Source organism: Thunnus albacares, chromosome 4 (assembly GCF_914725855.1).
Source record: "Thunnus albacares chromosome 4, fThuAlb1.1, whole genome shotgun sequence".
Taxonomy (NCBI): domain Eukaryota; kingdom Metazoa; phylum Chordata; class Actinopteri; order Scombriformes; family Scombridae; genus Thunnus; species Thunnus albacares.
The window spans coordinates 2253892-2276291 of record NC_058109.1 but is presented as its reverse complement, the minus strand read 5'-3'; the positions used below and the strand labels follow the sequence as shown (position 1 = coordinate 2276291).

The following is a 22400-nucleotide window of genomic DNA, read 5'->3' as shown; positions in this document are numbered from 1 at the left end:
GAAGCATGGAAACTATTCTTCTATTCAGAAGCATGTTTTTAAAAGTGTTTTTTGTTGGAGAAGAATCAGGGCTCAGCTGCTGATGGTTGACAGTCCAGCAGCCCTGACCTTTTTTTTTTGTAGTATCCATTTTTAATTCAAATTCTGGAGAAAAAAAAAAGTTTTGTGACGTGATGTTCCTGCAGGAGACAAAATTGAACTACAAATCATTTTAGCGTCTTCTCTGTGATAGATTAAGCTTGTCAGGTACTTTGAAGGCGACTGATGAGGTTCCTGTAAAAAATGCAAACTCAGCACATCTATAATCTTCCCAGAATCCCCGATCTGATTTTCGGCACATTTTGAGATGAGAATTTTAATGTGTAAGTTACTGTATGTGTTTACTAAAGGTATTTTACTGTTCTACAGGACCTTTGAATATGAGCAAACAACCTTTAATCAGTTTTCATAAATACTGAGCGGCTTCAGATGTGTTGAATCGACCCTCTTTAAAACGAGCATATCGCTGATTTCAGTCTTAAAGATGAGGACCTTGTCATATCTGTAGAGTCCACATCCATCCGACCTCACGCAGCACCTCAATCAAACCAAGATCAATCCTCCATTAATCTCTGTCATCACTATGATCCCCCCTTTTTATCCATTTTAGCAACAAGTGATGTCCTGGGAATACATTCATCATCGCTTCCCCTTTTCCTCCAAATTAAACTCTGTCATGAGTTATCACAGAGGTGCAACAGAGCTGGCAAATTGTTTTCCGTCTAATCAATATTCTAAGTAATCAATGCAAATTATCTGCATGCAATGTGTGGAAAGACAGATAGAGCTGAGAGACTGTTTTCACAGCCGAGCCTTTTTAACGGGCAGAGCTTTCAAACTGAATTGTCCGACCAGTCATTCAATGGCAGAATAATTTAGTATAAAAAAAAAAAAAGGACAGCAGTACAACTGTTCCAATGAGTCCAAAATACCATAGATGGTTGCCAGGCAGCAAGCTGTCTAAGAGGAGGGGGGGGGGGGGGGGGGGGGGGGGTAAAACCTCTCATGGACTTCAGACAGATTGATTTATCAATTCAAGGCTAAGTGGGAGCAGCAGAAAAGTGACAGTGACCAAAAACCTCATCTATAAACAGCAGTCAGATTTTGATTTTTTTGGGGGGGGTTGGGGGGGGTTGTGTGTGACAGGATAAGACTTTTTTTTTTTTTTGTCATAAGACGGAAAACTCTCAACAGAACCAGCAGGGAAAATCAGATACATGAATGAAGGAGGGTTTGTTTTTTTATCGTACCAGTTGGTTTTATTATAACAATGCACACTCGATAAGCAAAAAAGCCTTGGCATCCTGCAAAAACCAACAATATTATGACAATACGAGTCACTCGCTTGAGCCTGCACCGACCAGTCACCGTGTGTTCGGACTGTGCCTTACATTATTATTGCAAAGGGTCACTTTTTTCAGTTGAAACTCATCAGCAAACATAAAGGACATAAAAATAAAAATTTTGTGATTACATAAAATATGGGTCATTCCATCTTTGTATAGTGGGAGATACACTTTGATATGCAAACACACACAATAAAATAACACTTGAAATATGTGACCCATGACAAAAAAAAAACAAAAAAACAAAAAAAAAAAACAAAAAAAAAAAGAAAGTGTACATAATTGAATCATAATTGAACTTCTAGGCTAAGATTTTTACAAATCACAGAAGACTAATCATTAATCATGATTTATTTTTAATAGTCAAACAATTTGAGACTGTATCAAAAACTTTGTAAAAAAATTAGAAGGAGATTTTCATTTGACCGTTTTTTTTTTTGTCAGTGAGCTAATTACTGGAAGTTTTTTAAGGTTCTTCCTTCGTTTCCATCTCAACCGTCTCCTCTGTGACCTCTAAAATGTGAATATCTGTACAATCCCGTCTGGGACAGTCTCCATGGCACAAAATGTTTCTCACTGGAGAGAAGAACTGCCTCGTTACATAAAAAAATAATTATCCCTGGTCCAAAATAACCTGTAGGGCTCTTCTTCCTGTTTTGTTGGTGGCGCTGTTTGCAGAAAAGGGTAAAAAAATGGCGTTCCACTTGTCAACCTTGTTGCCAAAATGAGGTCAAATTGCATAAACTATACATTTTGCACCCAAATCCATATTAAACTCTGCATTTAAAAGTTAGTTTGGATCATTTCTATCATAATAAAAACCCATCAAACCCCAATTTTTCTAACATCTTATCGAGCCTGTGTGATCTCTCGAGGGGATGAGGGCAGTTGGGAGGAAGGTGGGATTCTCATCTAATGGAAAAAATAATAATAATAAACATTTTGTTATATCAAAACAGGAATAAAAGAGATCCTGCAGGTTATTTTAGTGAGGCAATCCTTTTCATCCCGTTTTACTTCCACCACCAAAAAAATATAATACAATCTATCAGAACATCTTCCAGATATACAGTGAATTTTAAAACCAATGAAACAAACAAATTATTTATTATTCATCTCTAAATCTTTTTTTTTGTAGGCTACCTTGTTATTCTCAATCTTTACTAGACATTGTGAATAAGGATAGAAACAGACAACTAGTGTTAAAAGGCAAACTGTATTGAATCTGAATAAACACTCATTCACTCACACACACACACACACACACACACACACACACCTCGGCCTCCCGTTCTCTTGTGTCGTCTGCAGGGGTGATTTAAGATTCTTATGAGAGCTTTTTTTTTTTTTTCTCATATTCAGAGAATCTCACGCTCCTTTATAAAACACGAGTTGTTGCCTGCAGTGGTTCTGATGGCAGTTCACTGTCTTCTCGTATTATTTAAAAGCAAGACAAAAAAAAAAAAAAGAGTTGTTAGGCAAAAAAAAAAACGATTCTGTCCAGAGAAAAACAAAAAAAAAGAATAATAATCTTGGGATAAAGATGAAGAAAAACAGACAAAAAAAAAGCCAGTATCCAAATCAACAGAGATAAAACTGAAATGCTGGGAAGGGAGAACAAGTCTCCCAATTGTTGCTTCTGACCAACTGGTCGATCCGAATGCCAATGTGACGCAAATTTGTTTGTCTTAGGCCACTGTAGTAGCTGGGCTACCACTAAAACAGTAGTCCCTCCCAGCTGTTTCAACCAATCATCCCATCTGTATACTGTAAAACCCCACCCAACTCATTACTCCCTCTCCCCAAACCAAAAGTCCCCTGTAGCTGTTTGTACTTTAGCACCTCTTGTCATCCCTCCCTGTAAATGTCCAGACAGACAAAACACCAGAATGGAAACCGTCACAGTTCCTCAGGCATCCTCTCCCTCCACCCTACGAGGGGAGGGTTAAATTAGTCTTAGGGTGGCACGTAGGGAGGTGGAGATCTGTAGGGAGTCATGTTCTTGGGACGGGAACCTTTGCCCTCCATGGGAGTGGTGAAGGGAGGCGGTGGCTGGTAGGGAGGTGCATTGGGGTCCTCATCCCGCAGAGCTGTATACTCCCCCAGCAGCTCCTGGTTGAGGGGAGTGGTCTCTGGTGTGGCCATGTTGGGGTATTCGGGAGGTGGAAGTGGGGGTTTCTCCTCTTGGAGAATCAAGGGCATACTGGAAGACGGAGGCGGCTTGGAGTCGTCCAGTTCATCTGCAAAGATAATCGGCACACCTTTTTTGATGAAAGTGGCCTGGTCCTCGATGGTCAGCTTGCCCTTTCGTTTCTTCCTGTAGCAGATCATCGCGATGATACCTGCAATTAACAAGATCGCTGCGACCACCACGGCGGGAATGACCGTGTGGAGATACACGTCATCTGTACTCTGCCGGCCTGTTCCCAGAGCTGGGGTGACTGCTGGAGGAGGTTCTGGTAAATCAATGTCTCCCGGTGGGATGAAGGAGTACATTCTGCAGCTTGCCCTTCCCTTGACCATGACGTCCAACGGTCTGAACTCAGGGTCCATGGCGTACTTGAAGGTCTGTGTAGGCCTTCCTTCAGTATCGGCGAGTGTTCTGCTCATGGCTGTGAGCTGTTCCTTTGGACAAGGGTGCTGCGGGAGGCTGGTGTTCGTCCACTCCACCACAATAGACCCTTTACTAATGTTTCTTAGACTCACTGTACTGCTGTTGCGGTCCCCCAGTGAGTATGCCAGCTTCTTGACCAGCAGGATCTTTTTGTGGATGTCATTGGTTACCGAGCGTGGCTCACCGTCTAATCGGACCGTGAAGATCACAGGTGTTTTGTCATTGGCGGGCCAGCGGTTCACACGGACCTCAAAAGCATCAATTGCATTCAGGCCACCTTTGTCGGTTGCCTGCATGAAGTATTCATGTTTCCCCACATGATGGACATCAGGCAGGCCGTAGAGAAGTTGGCTGGTGGTGTTGAATTGGATCCATGAGCCCTCTCCAACCACGTCGTTGTGGTTCTGTCTCAAGGTTAGACGCAGCTTGTCTGTTGTCCCGTCCTCTTTATCAAAGAACGTATCAGACGGGATCTTCACCTCGAAATAGGTGCCCACTAATGCATTGACCTGGTCAATGGGGTTACGCAAGACGGGCTTCTCATTGTATGGATCCGGGATGACGCCAGGTGATGGTGTGGTGCGCCTGGCTGGCTTGGCTGTTGATGTCTTTGGCTCTCTGGGCACCGGTGTGGTTTTGGGCCTCTTAGGCTTCTTGGTAGGTCTTCTGGTAGGTGTGGGTGGTGTGGCGGTGGCTTCCACATAAGTGGGCCTGGTCATTGTTGGCTGGATGGGAATGGTGCTGGTGGTCTCCATTACCCTTGTTGGTTGAGGAGGTCCCAGTGTTGGGGTGTGGGCAATGGGGTCACGGACTCTGATTGTAGGCTTGCCCGGTAGGGGAACGGGGCCTCGTACAGGGGGGGCAGAGCTTTCAGTTGGTGCAGCGATAGATGGAGAGGACAGCGTTGGGATAATCCTCACTGGAGGCTCCACTACAGTCGTTGGAGGAAGCACTGCCAGAACAGGTGTTGGAGTGTTGTTTAACTGGCGCCTCACCCGCTTAGGAACATGGGGTTTCTTGTTGGCGATGTGCCAGCCCACCACAGGGTAGCCCAGCTTGGCTGACATTGCGCCTTCCTTTGCAGGACCCTGGACGCTGTTGATATTTGGGACCGTGCTCTGGTCAAGCGAGCAGCCGAGCTTCCAGGACAACAGAGCGCCGTTCTCCACCACCTGCAGAGACATTCAGAGCAGAAAATTTAATAAGCCATCCACTTATATTATGTGTGACAAGTATTCACTGAGCATATACACTCGCCAAGCACTTTATTAAAAACACCTGTGCAATCTAAAGCAATCCAATACAACAGCTCTGCCATAAATTCTACTTTTAGGAAGCTTATACATTTTCAGTTTTTGTTGACATTGTCAGAAAGGTGATAATTCTACTTTGTTTATTATTGAGCTTGTGGTGGGAGGTGTACTGGAGTGCATTACATTGAAAGGTCTTTCCAATATCTTGCCCACCTCAGGTATATAAATACTAAAGTGGGCCAGTGAGTGCACATACTCATATACTCACGCTTTCATTTATCCATTTCCTCACTCTCTTGCACATCCACTCACCTTTTTAGCATTCCCCGGCCCGGCCATGAACGCGGACATGTCGAACAGCCTGTTGTTGACCACAGGCAGCATCTTCATGTGCTGGAGCCCCACCCCAGAGAAGCTCCTCATGTTATCCAGGAGCTCCACTCTCTGTTCCGAGCTCATCTTGGTCAAATCCGCATCCAGGATTACCGTGAGCACCGTTACCGGTTCCTCGTTGCCGCACATGAAGGACTGGACGTCATCCTCTGCGGAGGCTTGGTTGGACGCCAGTTGAGCCGAATCTGTGTCCAAATGATCCTCAGGGTGTACCTCGATGGAAAAAACCTCTGAGGAAGAAGAGGATTTTGTGTGGTTGGAAATGGATACGGAGATGTAATGGACGCCTTTGTCCTCCTCCAAAGGTAGACCCTGCAGGATTCTGCTGCTGGCATCCCAGTGCAGCCAGGCAGGGAGGGAGTCCTTACCCATCTCTGTAATCTGGAAGACAAACAGAACAGAGAAAGTGATGTTTCAATATGCAAACATATTTATAATAGAAGAGACGATTAATCACCAACGAGTTAAATACAATCACAATACATTAATCTGTGAAGTAGATATGAAACATCCAAAAGAAAATAAGTTAGAAACATTATGTCTGATGGTTTAAAGAAAGAAAGTAAAGAGTGGATGAAGAAAACAATGTGAAGGCTTCCAGAAAAGATTGTGATTGAGATTGTGAAGAGTTATGTTTATGCTCATAAAGCAGGTAGTGTACTTGCCAGCTGTGGGAAAAAAAAGTATTGATGAAGGCGACATTGAAAGATTGCACAAGTTTTTACTTACAAGATATGAAGCATAAACAAATTCAAAAGGCAGGTGCTTTTATTAGATAGCCTATGGTTTACACTGATGCAGCTTTTGTGAATGTTTTTGACATCAGTTTAGTTTTTTTTCCTTTTATTTTTTTAAATTTTAATTTGTATAAATGTACTGAGCTTGCAGCTTTTCTTATTAATGCATGTTGTGCTTTATTTTTTAAAAGTTTTTGACAGATAGTGAAAGCGAAGACATGTAGAAATGAAAGGCTGCTGTAGTTATCCACCGACTTCTCCTTCTTATACACAAAACACACACATACAGACACACTCAAATGCTCTGAATTGTAATTTAAAGCCGACTAAAAAATTAAAATAACTCGGCCAATTATACGACTGGGGGACGTCGTCCCCGTGGCGGGAGGCTGATGGAGAGAAATGGATCACAGGGGAGTGACAATGCATCAGCACACATAAATCCAAAAAACAAGAACAAATGCATCCTGTGCTCCCCCCCCCACCCCCCCGAGCCCCCTACAAGTTAATTCTGCGGCTAATAAATCCTAGTTGATAAATTATGTAGAGGCAGTGCTCCCAAGACACATCATTAATGCTCTAACCAGCACACAGGCAGCGCCGGGGGAGACACACACACACATAAACACACACATTCTCAAGCATGCAGACATACATTGAAATGGACACACACACACATATATACACATACATTCATACATACAAGGCCATATACAAACACACAAAGCTACACAGCTGTATGTGGTTTTTTCCCCTCAGACATACACACACACACACACACACACACACACACACACACATCCACTCTGCCAGGAGCTGAGCTTTTAACAATTATCCCCCCGTGGATAACAATTCCTTTAAAAGTTCTCCCCCCTCTAAGACAAGCGTCCACACCTCTTCAAAACGTCTTCCCCCCCCCCCCCCAACAGAAATACTCGAATCTCCCGATTTTTCTTCTAGAAACAGAGGAAACAGTAAATGAACATAGTGGAAATATCCTCCAATGATTTTATTTATACCTCAGTTCCCCCTGCTCTCTCTCTCTCTCTCTTTGTTCTCTCTCTCTCTCTTGCTTTCCTCTTCCCTGCTGTCATTATTTCTTTTCCGAAATGTCATTATCAAAATCTGACAGTCCTTTTCATTGCCAGATAAAAGCTAATTTCAGGGGTGGTGATGTAGGGAAGATGTCATGTCGTGATTCATGGACAAGATTATGAAATCCAGCCTGGGGGGGGGAGAACTTATTTGTGCAAGAGACACAAATATTATTCAAAATGCAATCCATCTAGATAATTATAGATTATAGATTACAAGACAACATGTAGGAATGTTAAAAAAATGACACAATATTGATCTTTTTTTTTTTTTACTAAGAACGTCCTCAAATATCACTGGTGGCCTGCAAAGATAAAAAAAAAAAAACAAGAAACAAAACCACTTCATGTGTCTCCGAACGTCGACTCCTCCAGCGATGTTTGATTTAATTTGTCGCACAGTGTTCCCACAACCTCGAAACTTCAAACCGAGTGCCTCTTGACATGGCATTGCAAATTAAATCACAAAAGAGACGATGAAGGACGAGTGAGTTGCCAGGCAGTAATCTCATCATAGCTTGTCATAATTGCTCTGTAAATTATTAAATTGTGTCCTGAAAGCACGAGGAAGATCACTTCCTTATCTGCTGCCAATTAAATACGGGTAAGAGAGAATAAAAAAACTGATAGGTGACACTTAATTAGATTTGTCAGGTGCTTTTGGTCAGAAGAGGTGACGTATCACAAGCTCGACGACAAACAAAACAACTTGTTCGGAATAGTTTCCTCTCTATCAACAACTTCTCAGCTTCCAGTAGTGATGGGCGAGTGTATCTCTGTTCTATAGGCTCCCCCCAAAAAAAGCCAAAAGAAATGTTCTTGTAAGTCAATGTCCCTGCTTCAGTTAGTGTTAAAACAAAAAAAAACACAATAGTGCCTTTTAAACTCCTACATGAACCCAGCAGAGAGCTTGTAGTTTTCTTCCTCCCTACAAGAACATGAAAAATACATCAAATCCCCCCCAAAAAAAATGTCAAGAAAAATATTTCATATCTTTTCCTGACACGACGGCTTCGGCATAAGAAAGCTTGATGTTTGGCCCTAAAGGTTATCGTGTGCTCTCACAGACTCCTCCGGCCTCCCTTCCCTTCCCCCCCCCTCCCCGTACAAACGCACACCACTGGCAAGGTTACAGCCTAAGCCTTTTCTGAAACAGCCGGGGAAACCCGGCGTTTTGGAAGATTTATTTGGAGACACGCAGAGGGGCCGGGAAGCAAGAACGGAGGAGACTAAACTCCTTTCTGGGAAGCTATTAAGGTGGCGGCAAAAGGGCAACTTAGGGCAAAGACAAAACATATAGAAGTGACAATCAAAGTTAATTTACTCGAGGTGTTTGCTGTCTAGTATAAAAACCTTTCAAAGCGCCAATTAAACGTTTTGCTCAAAGACTTTTTGACTGGAAAATCACGTCTTATTCACCTTTCAGGGTGTTTTCCTAATTCAATTTAAAGCTGGAGTTCAGGACTTTTGTCTCCCCCTTCTGGCAGTGAGAGTAATTACAAAAACACTGTCGACACATGCTAACGCTACTGTTGCGGATGTAAATTTCGAGTGTCAACCCCCCCCCCCCCCCCTCAGAATCACTATCAGAATTGGATCCATTTGGTCCAAAAACGTTTGGAAAATCTAGAAGAGCTGCACGATTATATTATTTTATCCACATTTAAGCTAGCAGAGAGCTAACAGGAAGTTAGCTGGTTGACCGGTGGAAGCAGCGGGAATGTCACACCAGACACCAGATTAAAAACTCTGGCGTGTGAACTCGTTCAGCTTGTGTAAACTTATGTAACAGACGTTCATTTCTATGTAAAAGTTATGAACTGCAGGTTTAAGATCTTTCTGATTTTTCTCAATGAACACATAAGTTCATCTAAGTTTAGCTTCTTTGCTACAGCAGCTGCAGCAGCGACTGTTCGCTGCACATAAAAGATTAAACAGCTTCTTGCAGCACCAGTATCACACCAGTATCACACCAGTCTCACTAGTAGTTTATAGATGTACAACATTTCCTAACAGTCTGCAAACATAAACAAAAAAAAAACACACACAATGTCATGACTGTTTACAGCAGGCGAGACCTTTGTAACTGCAATTAAAGACTTTAAGACCTTTTTTTTTTTTTTTTGAGGGAACTCAATTAAAAGGTTTTTAAGACTTTTCAAGACCCGCAGACACGCCGCTTCCCTCTTTCCAACATTTAAGGAGGAAACACAATTACTTTAAGCACCATGTACGATGAATGTTAATGTTGATGGCATTAAAAAAAAAACCCCAAAACCACTAAGAGATACCAGCCTTTTAGATGACTTAAAGAATGAATCACTGATGTGTGGAGAGGTCTCAGTCCCCCCCCGACTTAAAAGAGTGTTAATTAAAAAGAAATAAATGATAATCTCATCAAAGTTGGGGGTTTGTTTGATCATCTTTTTTTTTTTTTCTCCTCACTGACACAGACACACATCAGCCATAAAGCCGACCGTGACTATCAGGGCACCGTGCTGCATTTTGAAGTCTGTATATATATGAACGACAGGCGTGAAACACTCGGAGACGTTATCTGGTATCGCTGGCATCATCCTTTTTATTTCACTCACATCGCATCACTGGACTCACTCCGTCTGCCTCCTCAGCTGTTTTGTTTTTTGAGTTACTGCAGTCTGAAGCAGCCTCGGTGCTGATGGTTCATGTTTTAATATTTTAATATTTTATAGATTCTGAGTCAAAAGTTAAAGCAATATCTGTTTTTTTTTTTTACTCCTGTTATATCCAATTTGAGGAATGTTTTTTTGTGAAATCCTCCATGTTTCTTCCATAAAGTGCATTTCTTTATATTTACGCTACATATCAGAGGGAAATATTGTACTTTATATAGTTTCTTTGCATGTTAACATTTTACACACAAAACATACAATCAGGCTGTAAAATACAGCAAATTGTTAAAGATCAAACGACCCACCAGTGTGTAAAGTAGCTGATATTAGCTCCACATTATTAAAATTCTGTGTACAAAGTAATAAATCAGTAACAATGATCCAATATTATAATGATTTCAACACTGACAGGAGTCATTCTGCTGTATAATTAGTACATTTTGACTTTTACTGCTCGCTGTTAGCAGAGGAGAAAAGCTTCGACCTTTGACCCCGTCGGGGCCTCGAGGAGCTGCTACCGCCGGTCATATAAACACAACGAGGGACGTTTAACTTCCAGAAACTGAAAAAACCTCCTTTAACGTTGCTTTTTAGGATCACAGCTAAAAACCAGATTAACTATTTATACCAGCAGTTACCTTCAGGTGGACGCGTTCCTTCCAACTCCTTTTGTTTTTTATAACATCTTGTGCTCATGACTTGACTTTTAGTCGTCTTTTAAGCTGAAATGACATCTGCTGGCTGCAGTTTCTCAAAAGTGAATATTTTGTGTCAAACGTGATAATAAAGTCTATAAAACGACATTTGAAGACGTCACCATGAGCTCTAAGAAACCGTTAAAGGCAAAACATAATTGATTAATTGAGAAAATAATGAGCAGATGAGTTGATAATGAAAATAAACGCCCTGGTTGTCTTCATCAAACACACACACACACACCTTTATTATCCCCAGACGCATTTAATCACGCAGCTCTTTCAAGGAGAGGAAGCTCTACTAGAGACAGAGATGCAGCAGCGAGGATGGAGGGAAAGAAAGAAAGAAAGAAAGAGAGGTCAATCAAGAAGAATGAGAGAGAGAGAGATATTACAAGCAGGCGTCGAGTCTCTCGGCGTTCGGGAAGAAAGAAAGAAAGAAAGCTGCTCATTGTTGCGGCGAGAGGAGAACATGGAGAAAGGGGGCCATTGTTACCGGGGACCCGGTTGACAGCTCGACTGATAAGCTTCATATTTTTTTTTTTTTTTTTTTGGAGGAGGAGGAGGAGGAGGAGGAGGAGGAGGAAGAGGAGGTGCACTCTGGGCATGCCGTTGTGATATGATGAGTTGAAATGAAAGGCAGCGTGGTGAGGGAGCATGAAGAGGAAGGAAGAGGAAGAGATGGTGAAGGAAGAAGCAGGAGGAAGTGAGAGGTAATGTGAAAAGAAGGGGAGGTGAGAATTGGAGCGAGACCAAGAGGAACCCAGAGCGGGGCGAGAGAGTGAGAGAGGGACTGCATGTGGGGGGGTGAGGGGGGGGGTGGGGGGGGGGGAGAGAGAGAGAGAGAGGCGTCGAGGGAGTTGCTGGCATAGTGAAGTGTTTCCAGTGGAAAATGTGAGGTAAAGAGGAGGGATGGATGGATGGAAGAGCTATAGAGTGAGGAGGGAGGGAGGGAGGGAGGGAGGAGGGGGGGTTTTAGGGGGGGTTTGGGTGGCCAACAGGCAGGCGACTGTTTACGAGGGGAAATCCGTCTTCCAGCCCCGTTTTCTACCGTTAAGAATTCATTTGTGGCGGCGGTCCACGGCTCCTCGGCGGTGTAATCTAGGAACAGGAAGCAGTGACGTCTGCAGACCTGCGACTCTGAAACGTCGACCGGTTTTAAAAGTGGAAAACTTGAGAGATTATTTGAAAAAAATTTGAATTCATGCAGTTAGACGTTAACGTCTCACAGCATCAGCTGTGCTTTATTTCAACTGTAAAACAAGAACACAACAGAACCAGAAGAAGAAGAACCTCAGCAGACGCTGCAGCATTTAAAGGCTCAGTTCACCCAAAACTACACAAATCATCTCAACCATCTCAAACACTGTCAAATGATCTCAACAGGTTATTACAGTCAAATTTATGTCAATGATGATGATAAACTTTGAACATTTTTTACTTGATATGGACACATCTAACATTACATCACACAGCAGAAATAAATACCACAGCCAGTGAGTCTGCAGTTTTCTGGCTCGCACATCAAAGTTCACGACCGTTTCCTACCACGGAGCATCGTTAGAGTTACTGAGTCACGGCTACCGGAGAAGAACGTGGATGTGAAAAGAGGTAAAACAACGGTGAAAGTGACTTCCTGTTTTCCTCCAAAGCAAAGCTCAAGAACTTGTTGACAGAAACGGTAACACGACGTAGAGCAGCTATCGTCCTGACAAAACGCTGGCGTCGTGTAGCCGAGGACGTGGGGGGGGGTGATAACGCCAGGCCAACAAGCTTGTGGCTAGCATGCTAGTCTGCTAGCTTGCGCTGCTAGCTTGTGCCAACAACAGACGACCCCTGAACCTTGACAAACTGCTGTGGCGGCAGGACTACACCCGTAACCAGGTAACCAGGTAACAAGGTAACAAGGTAACCAGGTAACCAGGTTAGCTACTCGTGTTAATTAAGCCCTCATTGTGTTTTTTTTTTTAAGTATTATGAAGAAAAGCCTGAGACAGTCACAGATTAGTGTTTCTTGCTAGAAACCCGTAGTGAAGTTGCTGATAATGTAGCATAACCATCCTCAATATTAAAGTTTTTATTTATTTTCTTTAATCAATGTTCAGTTTACGACCTCTACAATGTCTGAAACGAGGCGTTTGATATGATGATGTCATCTATATAATTGTATATATTATATAAACCATAATCAACCTTCTTGTTTCTTTAGGGTTCTGACGTAAGGAGGATGCTCTTAAATATGTGATTAACTGATTAATCGTTGCAGTTTTAATCTAGTCGTGCAGATTGTTTTGGTTTTAGTTTGAAGGTTTCTGATATTCACTTCCTTCACTTTCATTCTGCTCTAATCTAACGGAGCTGAACACAGTTTTGTTTGTTATTCACAGCAGTGAAAATACAATCTTCATATATCTGATCAAATCATCTACAGACCTCCTTCTCAGGAGTTTTTATAAAGACTATTTCCTTTTGAAGAAAAAACCAATGAAAACTGATCACAGCGAGCTCTGTGTGGATATAATCCAGATATTGCTTCAGGAAATACAGAGTTGCTGAAGTTTTTTCCTGCTTTGATTGCTGCAAAACAAAAATTCCATTTACCTCCATTTTATTGGAGCGCGACAGAAACTGATACCCGGAAATAAAAGCTGCACTCGGAAGATAAATAAAGAAAATACACGACACTGATCAGAATAATATCGACCTTTCACCTTATCCTTCAATAAGAACATCTGCCGAGCGGTCGTCACACTTCACCTACACTGTAAAGTGTAACTTCATTACGCATCAACAGGTGTTCAACCATAAAACTCACTTCCTGTTCGGCTCCAAAATAAAATCACACCAGTCAAACTTGAGTTATGAGATCTTCAACTTCATTGTAAAAAAAAAAAAAGTGGAATGGAAATGCAGAGAATTCCCAGAGTAAGGAAAACGTTCCTTTCTATAAATAGACCGCACTGTAGGACGATGAGACGTCAAGAGATCCACAGGACTCGTCTGCATGAGGATCAGGACATTTACAGGCTGCGGGACTTTAAAATATGTTTGCAGCAAACTACAAGAGACTCCTGATACACCGGAGAGGCTCAACATGTGTGCGTGCATTAATTCACACGCACACACACAACCACAAATACGCCCCTATTATATAGTCATTAAAGTATAATGATGAAGAGGGCTCTTAGCTATAAAACCTGTGTGCTAAAGTACACGCACACACACACACACACACACACACACGCCCTGTGGTAAACCTTGTTGCCAAGGCCTGCAGCAAAACTCATAAAGCTCTCCCTCGTTCTCTGTCTATGTCTCTCTACCCCTCTCTCTCTCTCTCTCTCTTGTGCTTGCAGCTCTAAAACAATGAAGCGCTACTGAGGAGCCGACAGAAGTCAGCGTTTGATTCCAGCTGTGTGGGTGAGAGATCCAGAGAGACAGATAAGGAGAGATGTAAAGTGTGTGTGTGTGTGTGTGCACCTGAGCAAAAAAGAAAGAAAGTGTGAATGTGTGGAAGGTAAAGTCGTGTGTGTGTGTGTGTGTGTGTGTTGTTATGACAAGGACAACTTGAAGGCGAGTGAGGAGACGAGCTCGCAGCTTGCAGCCTCGTACGGCGGCGGTCGTCGTCGTCGTCCGAGGAGCGAGAGCGGTGTCTGGGCTTAGCAAACACGACGCTACCTCCTCCTCCTCGCTGCCTACTGCGCCGCGCTGGACGCCGGGAGAAAGAAAATAAAGCAGAGTGTAAACAAAGTCCCGCGGAGACAGATGTTGTGTGTGTGTGTGTGTGTGTGTGTGTGTGTGTGTGTGTGTGTGTGTGTGTGTGTGTGTGTGTGTGTGAAAGAGAGAGAGAGAGAGGGAGGGAGGGAGGGAGGGAGGGAGGTAGAGGAGAAAGTGAGCTAGAAGGGCACAGAGAGATACTGAAAGAATAAGGTGAGACACACACACACACACACACACACACACTCTCCATGTGCATGCATGTGTAGATTTGTATAACCCCTGCTTGTGTGTGTGTGTGTGTGTGTGTGTTTGTGTGTGTGTGTGTGTGTGTGTGTGTTTGTGTTATCTCTGTCTCAGCGTGTGGCTCGTTTTTTCCGCAGACTCTCAGCTTCAGCTCTGACTAATGCTGCAGCCCCACCAGAATTACTCACTATCAGCACACACACACACACACACACACACACACACACACACACACACACACACACACACACACACACACAGAAGCACCAAATATCCTCACCAGTAGAAAATGTTCTACTATATTTTTATTCTTGAGGGAAATCCAAGGACTGACTGGGAAGTAGAACAGCAGAGTTAAACACAGTAAAAACACAGTAGAAGACGTGTTTCTACGTCCTGCATGTATGAAAAGAGGAGAAACAGATGAAGATGAAGATGAAGATGATCTCTAAACATGAGATATGTTGACTGATGCTGCAGCATCAAATCTCCAACTGATACAAAGAGTCTCCATCAACTTGATAGTTTGTGATTTGATTTGTACTTTTATCTATTAATCTGCAAATCTTGTAATAAAATTTAAAGCTGCAGCGTTTAGTCGATTCATCGATTAGTTGTCAACTATGAAATTAATCATCAACTGTTTCGATGGAGTCATTTTTGAAGGAGAAAATGTCCAATTTCTCTGATTCCAGCTTCTTAAATGTGAATATTTTCTGGTTTCTTTAGTTTCTATGACAGTAAACTGAAGATCTTTGGGGGTTAAAAGACAGAAATCAACATTTTTCAACATTTTCTGACATTTTATGGACCAAACAACTATAAATAATGAATAAATCAATAATGAAAATAATCGTTAGTTGCAGCTCTGATGGATCTAATAGTTCACACTGTTCTCTGTTGTAAAGCAGAGCTGCAACTACTTCACATTCTCAACTAGTTTGATATGAAAAATGGTAAAAAAGAGCCAGTTTCCTATAAATTGAAGGGAAAAACTTTATGTAACTTTTCACAGTAAACACTCAGCACTGAGCAGCTGAAACTATGTGACGCTTCCAGCGATGAATAGTTCATCAAACCAGCTGCAGATTCATCGTCGTTCTCTTTATTTTCAGCTCTGTTGAATTATTTAATAAGAATCACAATCCCTTTACATCCTGCTGTAACAAAATAAAAGCACATACACTTCTTCTTCTGGTGCCAAAATATGTCAACAACTTCCTGTTGTGAAGGATATACATTTAAAAAAAAAAAAAAAAAGACAAGACCTCAAAAAAAAGAGGGGAAACTGCCGTTTAGATGAAGAAGAAGAAGAGTTGTGAGAAGCAGAACGAGTCGACAATGAAGAAGAAGCAGCTGCAGGTCGAATCAACACGCTGTTAAATCTGTTGTGACACGACGACAATAGAGGAAATAATTACACAATTAGTCACATTTGATCCAAAAAAATCAAGTTCCCATCGAAAAAAAAAAGAACTCAACTGCGATTGGACGCGCTTCCTGTTACAATAACGTGTTTGACAGACTCACTTTCCCTCCAACCGTCTTCATCACTGTGACACCGTCTTTAAGAATCATTCCTCCGCCGATCCCTCGCTCGTCCCTAGGTCAGCAATTATTCCCTCCTTTTTTTTTTTCTTTGATACTGTATGAATAAAACATTCACTTTCTTTATCCGCCTAACGAGCTATAGCGCCGACACAAACCATTAAATCTTAAACACGTTGCTCAGGGATAACGAGAGACATGATGAAGTTGGAGGAAGATGCTGTGAAGGAAGACCTGAAGAGGAGACGGAGGCCGCTCACTCCAAAAACACACACAACAACAACCATCCTGTCATGTTTCATATCTGTGTAATATAAACAGGCTGATCTATAAATCAGAAGTGAGTCCAGACATCTAAATATAATCTGCTCCTGTTAACCTTCACACGCCAAATATGGCTTCACTAAGCTTGGAAAACCAATGAAAGCAGTCCTGCAACTCCACTTCTTCCTCTTTGGGTGACAACCAAGCATGCTAGCACGGTCCAAAAAAATAATAAAAAAAAAAAAAAAACCTGTGGTTGCTAAGCTACAGGAGGACACACCATAATAACATCAGGACAGACATTTGACTCTCTCTCTCTCAACATTTTTTGAGAAATTTTCTTTCTTACTTCTTCTTCCAGGAGTCAAACGGTGGCTGTTTGGCAGTAATTATATGTGCTAAAGGTCAGATGGAAATAACGTTGAGTAACCCGACACTGACATGAAGCCATCAGTCAGATATCCTTCTACTCCTGGACGCTCAAAACGCACAAACCCTCAGCTGAAAAACACCAAATCATGAATGAATTTTGTGGGAGAGCGTATAATTTGGAACATATGAATCAAAAGCCTCGCCTGCTTGTATGTTTAATTACATAGCAACATGGCCACCGCTATCCGGGTGCCAGTAAACCGATCGCGGCGTGCTAGCTTACAGCTAAAGGGGTGACTCATATGTTCTGGTGTGTGTGTGTGTGTGTGTGTGTGTGTGTGTTTTTATCTTTGGGCTGCCTCCTCCCTCCTGCTTCTCTTTAATACCAGTTTTTCCACTGCGATGCTGCCAGCTAACAGCTATGGAGCTACAGGGGCTTTATAGGGTGAGTCTGTCTGTGAAATGCGAGGGGGGGGGGGCAGCTGGACGCACGACGAGGAAGGGACGAGAGAGAGAGGAGAGTTTTTGAGAAGACAGAAATAAAAAAAGGTTTTTTTTTTGCAGAAACTGAAGGATAGATGTGGTTCAACAGGAGGGAGTCTTACAGAAAAGGAGAAAAAGGGAAAATTAAATGTTGCATGTGGTGCAGAAAAAAAAATCTGCAGTAGCTGAAAAGAGAGAGAGAGAGAGAGAGAGACAGCTTGCTGATGTGGAAGAGAAAGGACGAAGGACAGTGATAAAAAAAAAAGAAAAAGGGGGGTGGTGGTGGAGGAGGAGGAGGAGGAGGAGGGGGGGGGATTCCTTCAATCATAGGCAGAGAGGAGGAAGAGGAGGAAACTGAGAGAATACTGGAAACTTAACAAGACGCCAGAGAGACAGTGAACGACAGAAGAAGAAAAGGAGAAGAGGAGGAGGAGGAGGAGGAGATAATGAATTGAGAGGAGAGGAAAGGACGCAGTGGGGAGGAGAAGAGAAAGTTAGTTTTCCCACCAAAATGCCCCCCGGGGGGGGGGGGGGGGGGTGAAACGGCCCTTTACAACAGCAAGCTACTGTCTCCATTCATCAAGAGAAGAACGATCCAAACAGCTAGTCAATGTGCTCTGACAACCACACTCTCTCTCTCTCTCTCTCTCTCTCTCTCTCTCTCACACACACTTTGCCACAAATATGCATACATGTATTTGTGTGCTCTCTCTCTCTCTCTCTCTCTCTATGTGTGTGTTAAAGGGGCGATTTTTACACGCAGAAAGACAAAAAGAGAGAGTAGAGGTGGAAGGTAGAGAGAGAGAGAGAGAGAGTAATTACAAACCATTTAACTGTGAGTATCTCTCTTTATAATCTGCATGCAAACACACATCTTCACCACAGAATACACACACACACACACACACACACACACACACACACACACACACACACACACACACACACACACACTTCTGGACTCTTCTGAATTTTCTTTTTTTCTTCTCCGAGAACTAAAAGAATTTTCAGCTAGCGTCAGTTATTTCCTGGAATAAAAAGGAGGAGAGAAAAGAAAAAGGAAAGGAGGGGGTGAGGGGGGGGGTGGGGGGGGATAAAGCTTGCCTGCCAGCCAGCCCATCGGCCAATCAGCTAATTACACTGGTAATTGTGGTAATGAGGCTATGGAGAGTACTCATCTGTTGGCCAGAAAACCTAGTTCTCGCAGCCACTTCCATTAATAACAGTAGACGATACAAAACCACCGCAGGGTGTTTCCATCCCAGCGGCAGCAGCACCTGCATACAGATGCTGCTGCTGCTAACGTCGCAAAAAAACCCGCGGTCGTTGTAGTGAATTATCACTGCGCCATCGCCCCCCACACCCCCCCCCACCCCCCGCAGATGACATGTTTAGTAAAAGCTCTACAGTTGGGGGTGTTTTTGTTGTAGTTGGAGCACAAGCTTCGCACCTTTTTCATTTATTCCAAGGCTAACAAATTTAAAAATCATCCACTTTAAAAAAAAAAAAAAGCTCAGACAAGGTTCACTGGACACAAATCTGCTCAGAGAGGAAAAAAAAAAAAAAACGCTTCAGAAATCAGAATGAAAAGCTTTTCTGAGTCAAAGTGAAGGTGTTCTAGTTAAAGAAGCAACAGCGTGAACGTTCACACACCGACACACCGACACTAGACTGTAGATGATGTGTTTGTATCACTGTGACTGATCACTCCACACACTGTTGTAAAGTATCAACTGTCAGCTTATCATGAACTGATAAGTGAAGGATCAATCACACTTTTTACTCCCCAAAGAATCTTAAACTTGAAATCTGATGCATAAACTGACTGGGATCAACTTTAATGTGAAGTAATTCAAACATTATCTAATTATAATCTAATCTTGGAATGAGTGTTATTGGACATTGATCAATATTATTGATCAATATGATTCAGTATTAGGAGTTCTGGGCTCAATACCATCATAATAATCCTGTGATAACTTGCTTTGAGGAATATTAATGTGTGTTATTAAAGAAGCCACAAACAGCTGTTTAACCACAAGAACACCGCCAAAATAAAAGTAAACAACACCACCAATAAGATACTCTGATACGTGTTAGTGACGCAATTCAGTTGCTAACATAAAAGTAGTTTTAAGGTTCGTTAGCAAGTGCTAATTGTATCATTTTAGAACATTTATACAAGCTTATAAATACAGTATTTATCTGTTTAATATACATTCAGTGTATCGTTCAGTACATATATTTTCCCTCTTAATGAAGAAATACTCTCACATGAACCTTTACAGACACCAACAGAGTGTTTAAAGGCTAAATGTCATTATAATAACAGACACTATGTTGTGTATTGTATGTCTTGTATCTCTTTGGTTAAATATAAAAGCTCCGTCTCTCTCTCTCCGGAGGTCGACGTCCTCCTCGCTGAGAACCCTCAGCTCTACGCCGTGTGAATGGATAAACGGCGGACGCCCCCCCCCCCCTCGCCGCTCTACAAAAAAAAAAGGTGAATGAGGAGGCCCGGCTGTCACGTGGAGCCGGACACCTCTCAAACTGGCAGATTTCATAAGAAAAGGCCATTAGTATGAGTGCAACGCCGAGCGCAGGAATTGATTTGGCCTTTTCGCTCCGCAACCTTGAGCGCCGACCTTCGAAACAACATGTGAGGGGGGGGACTCACATCTAAAAAGAGAAGGAGAAGGACGGCAGCGGCGGCGGAGGAGGAGGAGGAGAAAAGAGAAGCGGCGTTGGAAGTAGGGATAGAGATGGAGGTAAACAAACTCTCTCCGAGTTGCAAAATGTTTCTCTGACTCTCCGACAAGTAAAAAGTAGGAAGGACGTCTGGAGTCTTTTCACAAGGACACTGTATGGATCACTCTGTCTGGATCTAATCTCTGACCTTTCATTTCCTGTTCCTGTCTCCCTTCATCTATCTGCTTCCTTCCTCTTCCTTCATCTCTCTGAACAACCTCTCGCCCGCCCTCTATCTCCTCTCCTCTCCTCTCTCTTTTCATCGTTGCTTCTCTACCACTTTGCCCGTTTGTTTTTTTGGCTTCTTCTTTTTGCCCGAGCTGTCAGCTCCTATCGGCTCTAATAGGAGGCTCGGCGGCTTTACAGTGTGACAGATATAATCAAGTTTGGAGGAGGAGGAAGAAGAAGAAGCTTTAGCCTGTGGGACGAACGGAGAAAAAAAAAAAAAAAAGAGGTGCGAACGGTGATGGGAAAGGGTGAGAAAGGAAAATGAGTAGTAGAATTAAAAACGAGGAGGAAGAGGAATCAAGGGTGGAAGAAGAGGAAGAGAGGTGACGAGACGCCGAACAGAAAGAGAGCGAAGACGCGGAGAGAAAACAGACTCTCTAAATAACGGTTGCATTATACAAACTACTACCATGTTTTATTTAAAAAAGCTCCACAAGCTTTCTGTACACTGACCCGATGGGTTTTGTATCAACTGTCACATAAAATATACATCATATCCCTTTAAATTCCCAGCCTGAACACACACACACACACACACACACACACACACACACACACACACACACGCGATGCCTGTTGTGTGCCGCCAAGCCACATCCAAGTCAGCCCCGATCAGCTGAATGCTGCAAACAGCCTTGTTCAGTCATCTGTAAACTGGATGAAAACATTAAGATTCATGAAATGCTGAAGAGCAAAAAAAAAAAAATGACATCTATGTTTGGAGATACATCAAATAGCTGCAGCTACGAATTAGGACAAAACTTTAAGTATTTATTTATTTGGAATCCTTTCCTAAAAAAATTCATATTTGACATTTTGGTGACAGATCCTGTGTGTAGATTTAACTCCTCGCAGTGTGATTGTGTGTAAATGAGTTTTTATTAAAAAAGGAAGTTAAAAAGTGTATTTTCATGCCGCTCATCGTCGCTGGGTGATTGATACGAAGTGATGTGATTTGACAGGGGATGGAAGAAACGAGCGAGGGAGGCAAGGGGTTGGGGAGGGAGAGATATAGGACTTAAAAGGGGAGAAGGAGAAGGAGGAGGCAGGGGAGGAGGAGGAGGAGGGAGGGAGGAAGTGGCAGGATATGAAAGGAATGTGATAGAGGGAGATAAAAAAAAGGGGGGAGAGAGAAGATAGGGAGTTTGACAGTGAGTATGGAGGATGAAGAGAGAGAGAGAGTGGGGGGGGCAAGAAAAGAAGAAGAAGTAATAATTAAGAGATGGAGGAAGAAGGATAGACGGAGAGATGACAGGATAGAGGGATGGAGATGGTGCGAGGAAGATGAAGGACAGGAAGGGAGTGTACAATATTAAAGGTTTTAGCCTGGAGGGGTTGAGAGAGAGAGAGAGAGTGAACGGAGGGAGGAGGGTGAAAGAGAAGTTCAAGTACACATAGACAAAAGTACGTCTGGAACAATCAGGGCAGGACGGAGGGAAGAAGGAGATGGGAGTTAAATCTGCGAGAGCTGGAGGAAGATAAATGAAATTAAGAGAGGAGGATGAATAGGTGGGATTAGATTGAGGAGGAAGGGAAGAAACAATAGAAGGGAAAGAGGGAGGAGGAGGAGGAGGAGGAGGAGGAGGAGGAGGAGAGAGGGGGCAGGAAATGCTACTAAAGCCTCCAACTCAGATATGAGGACACATATATTATGGAAAATTGGCCATTGTGGCAAATACAGCGCAATTAAAAAAAGGGCATATTGCTCCGACTGGATTGAAATATGCGTCGCCTGCAGGGACGAATCCTGAGCAATGACGCACGCTCGCATAACTCCAGTGACGTAGTTTTTAGGGAAACGGCTCCTTTACAGATCGTTCTTAGAGTTCATCTGCTGCTGAACCAGAACCTGGACCTTTTCAACTGGTTACACAGAGAAACATAATGTGAGTTATCTGAACTTCTTCATGTATTTAAGATAGTTTTGCATCATGACTGGATTTTCTTTTCACTGTTCTTTGTTTGTATGTGA

At 42.7% G+C, this 22400-nt stretch overlaps 1 protein-coding gene across 1 annotated transcript in view; it reads right to left on the bottom strand.

The window, feature by feature from the left end:
• Nucleotides 1-1465: 1465 nt before the first annotated feature.
• Nucleotides 1466-22400, bottom strand: part of dag1 (dystroglycan 1) — a 48369-nt gene continuing 27434 nt past the window's right edge. The window contains exons 3-4 of the mRNA XM_044348891.1: nt 5565-6026; nt 1466-5171 (exon numbers count right to left, since the gene is read on the bottom strand). Coding sequence (XP_044204826.1) covers nt 3342-5171; nt 5565-6026 — 2292 coding nt within the window. The 3' untranslated portion in view covers nt 1466-3341. The remainder of the gene's footprint in view (nt 5172-5564; nt 6027-22400) is intronic.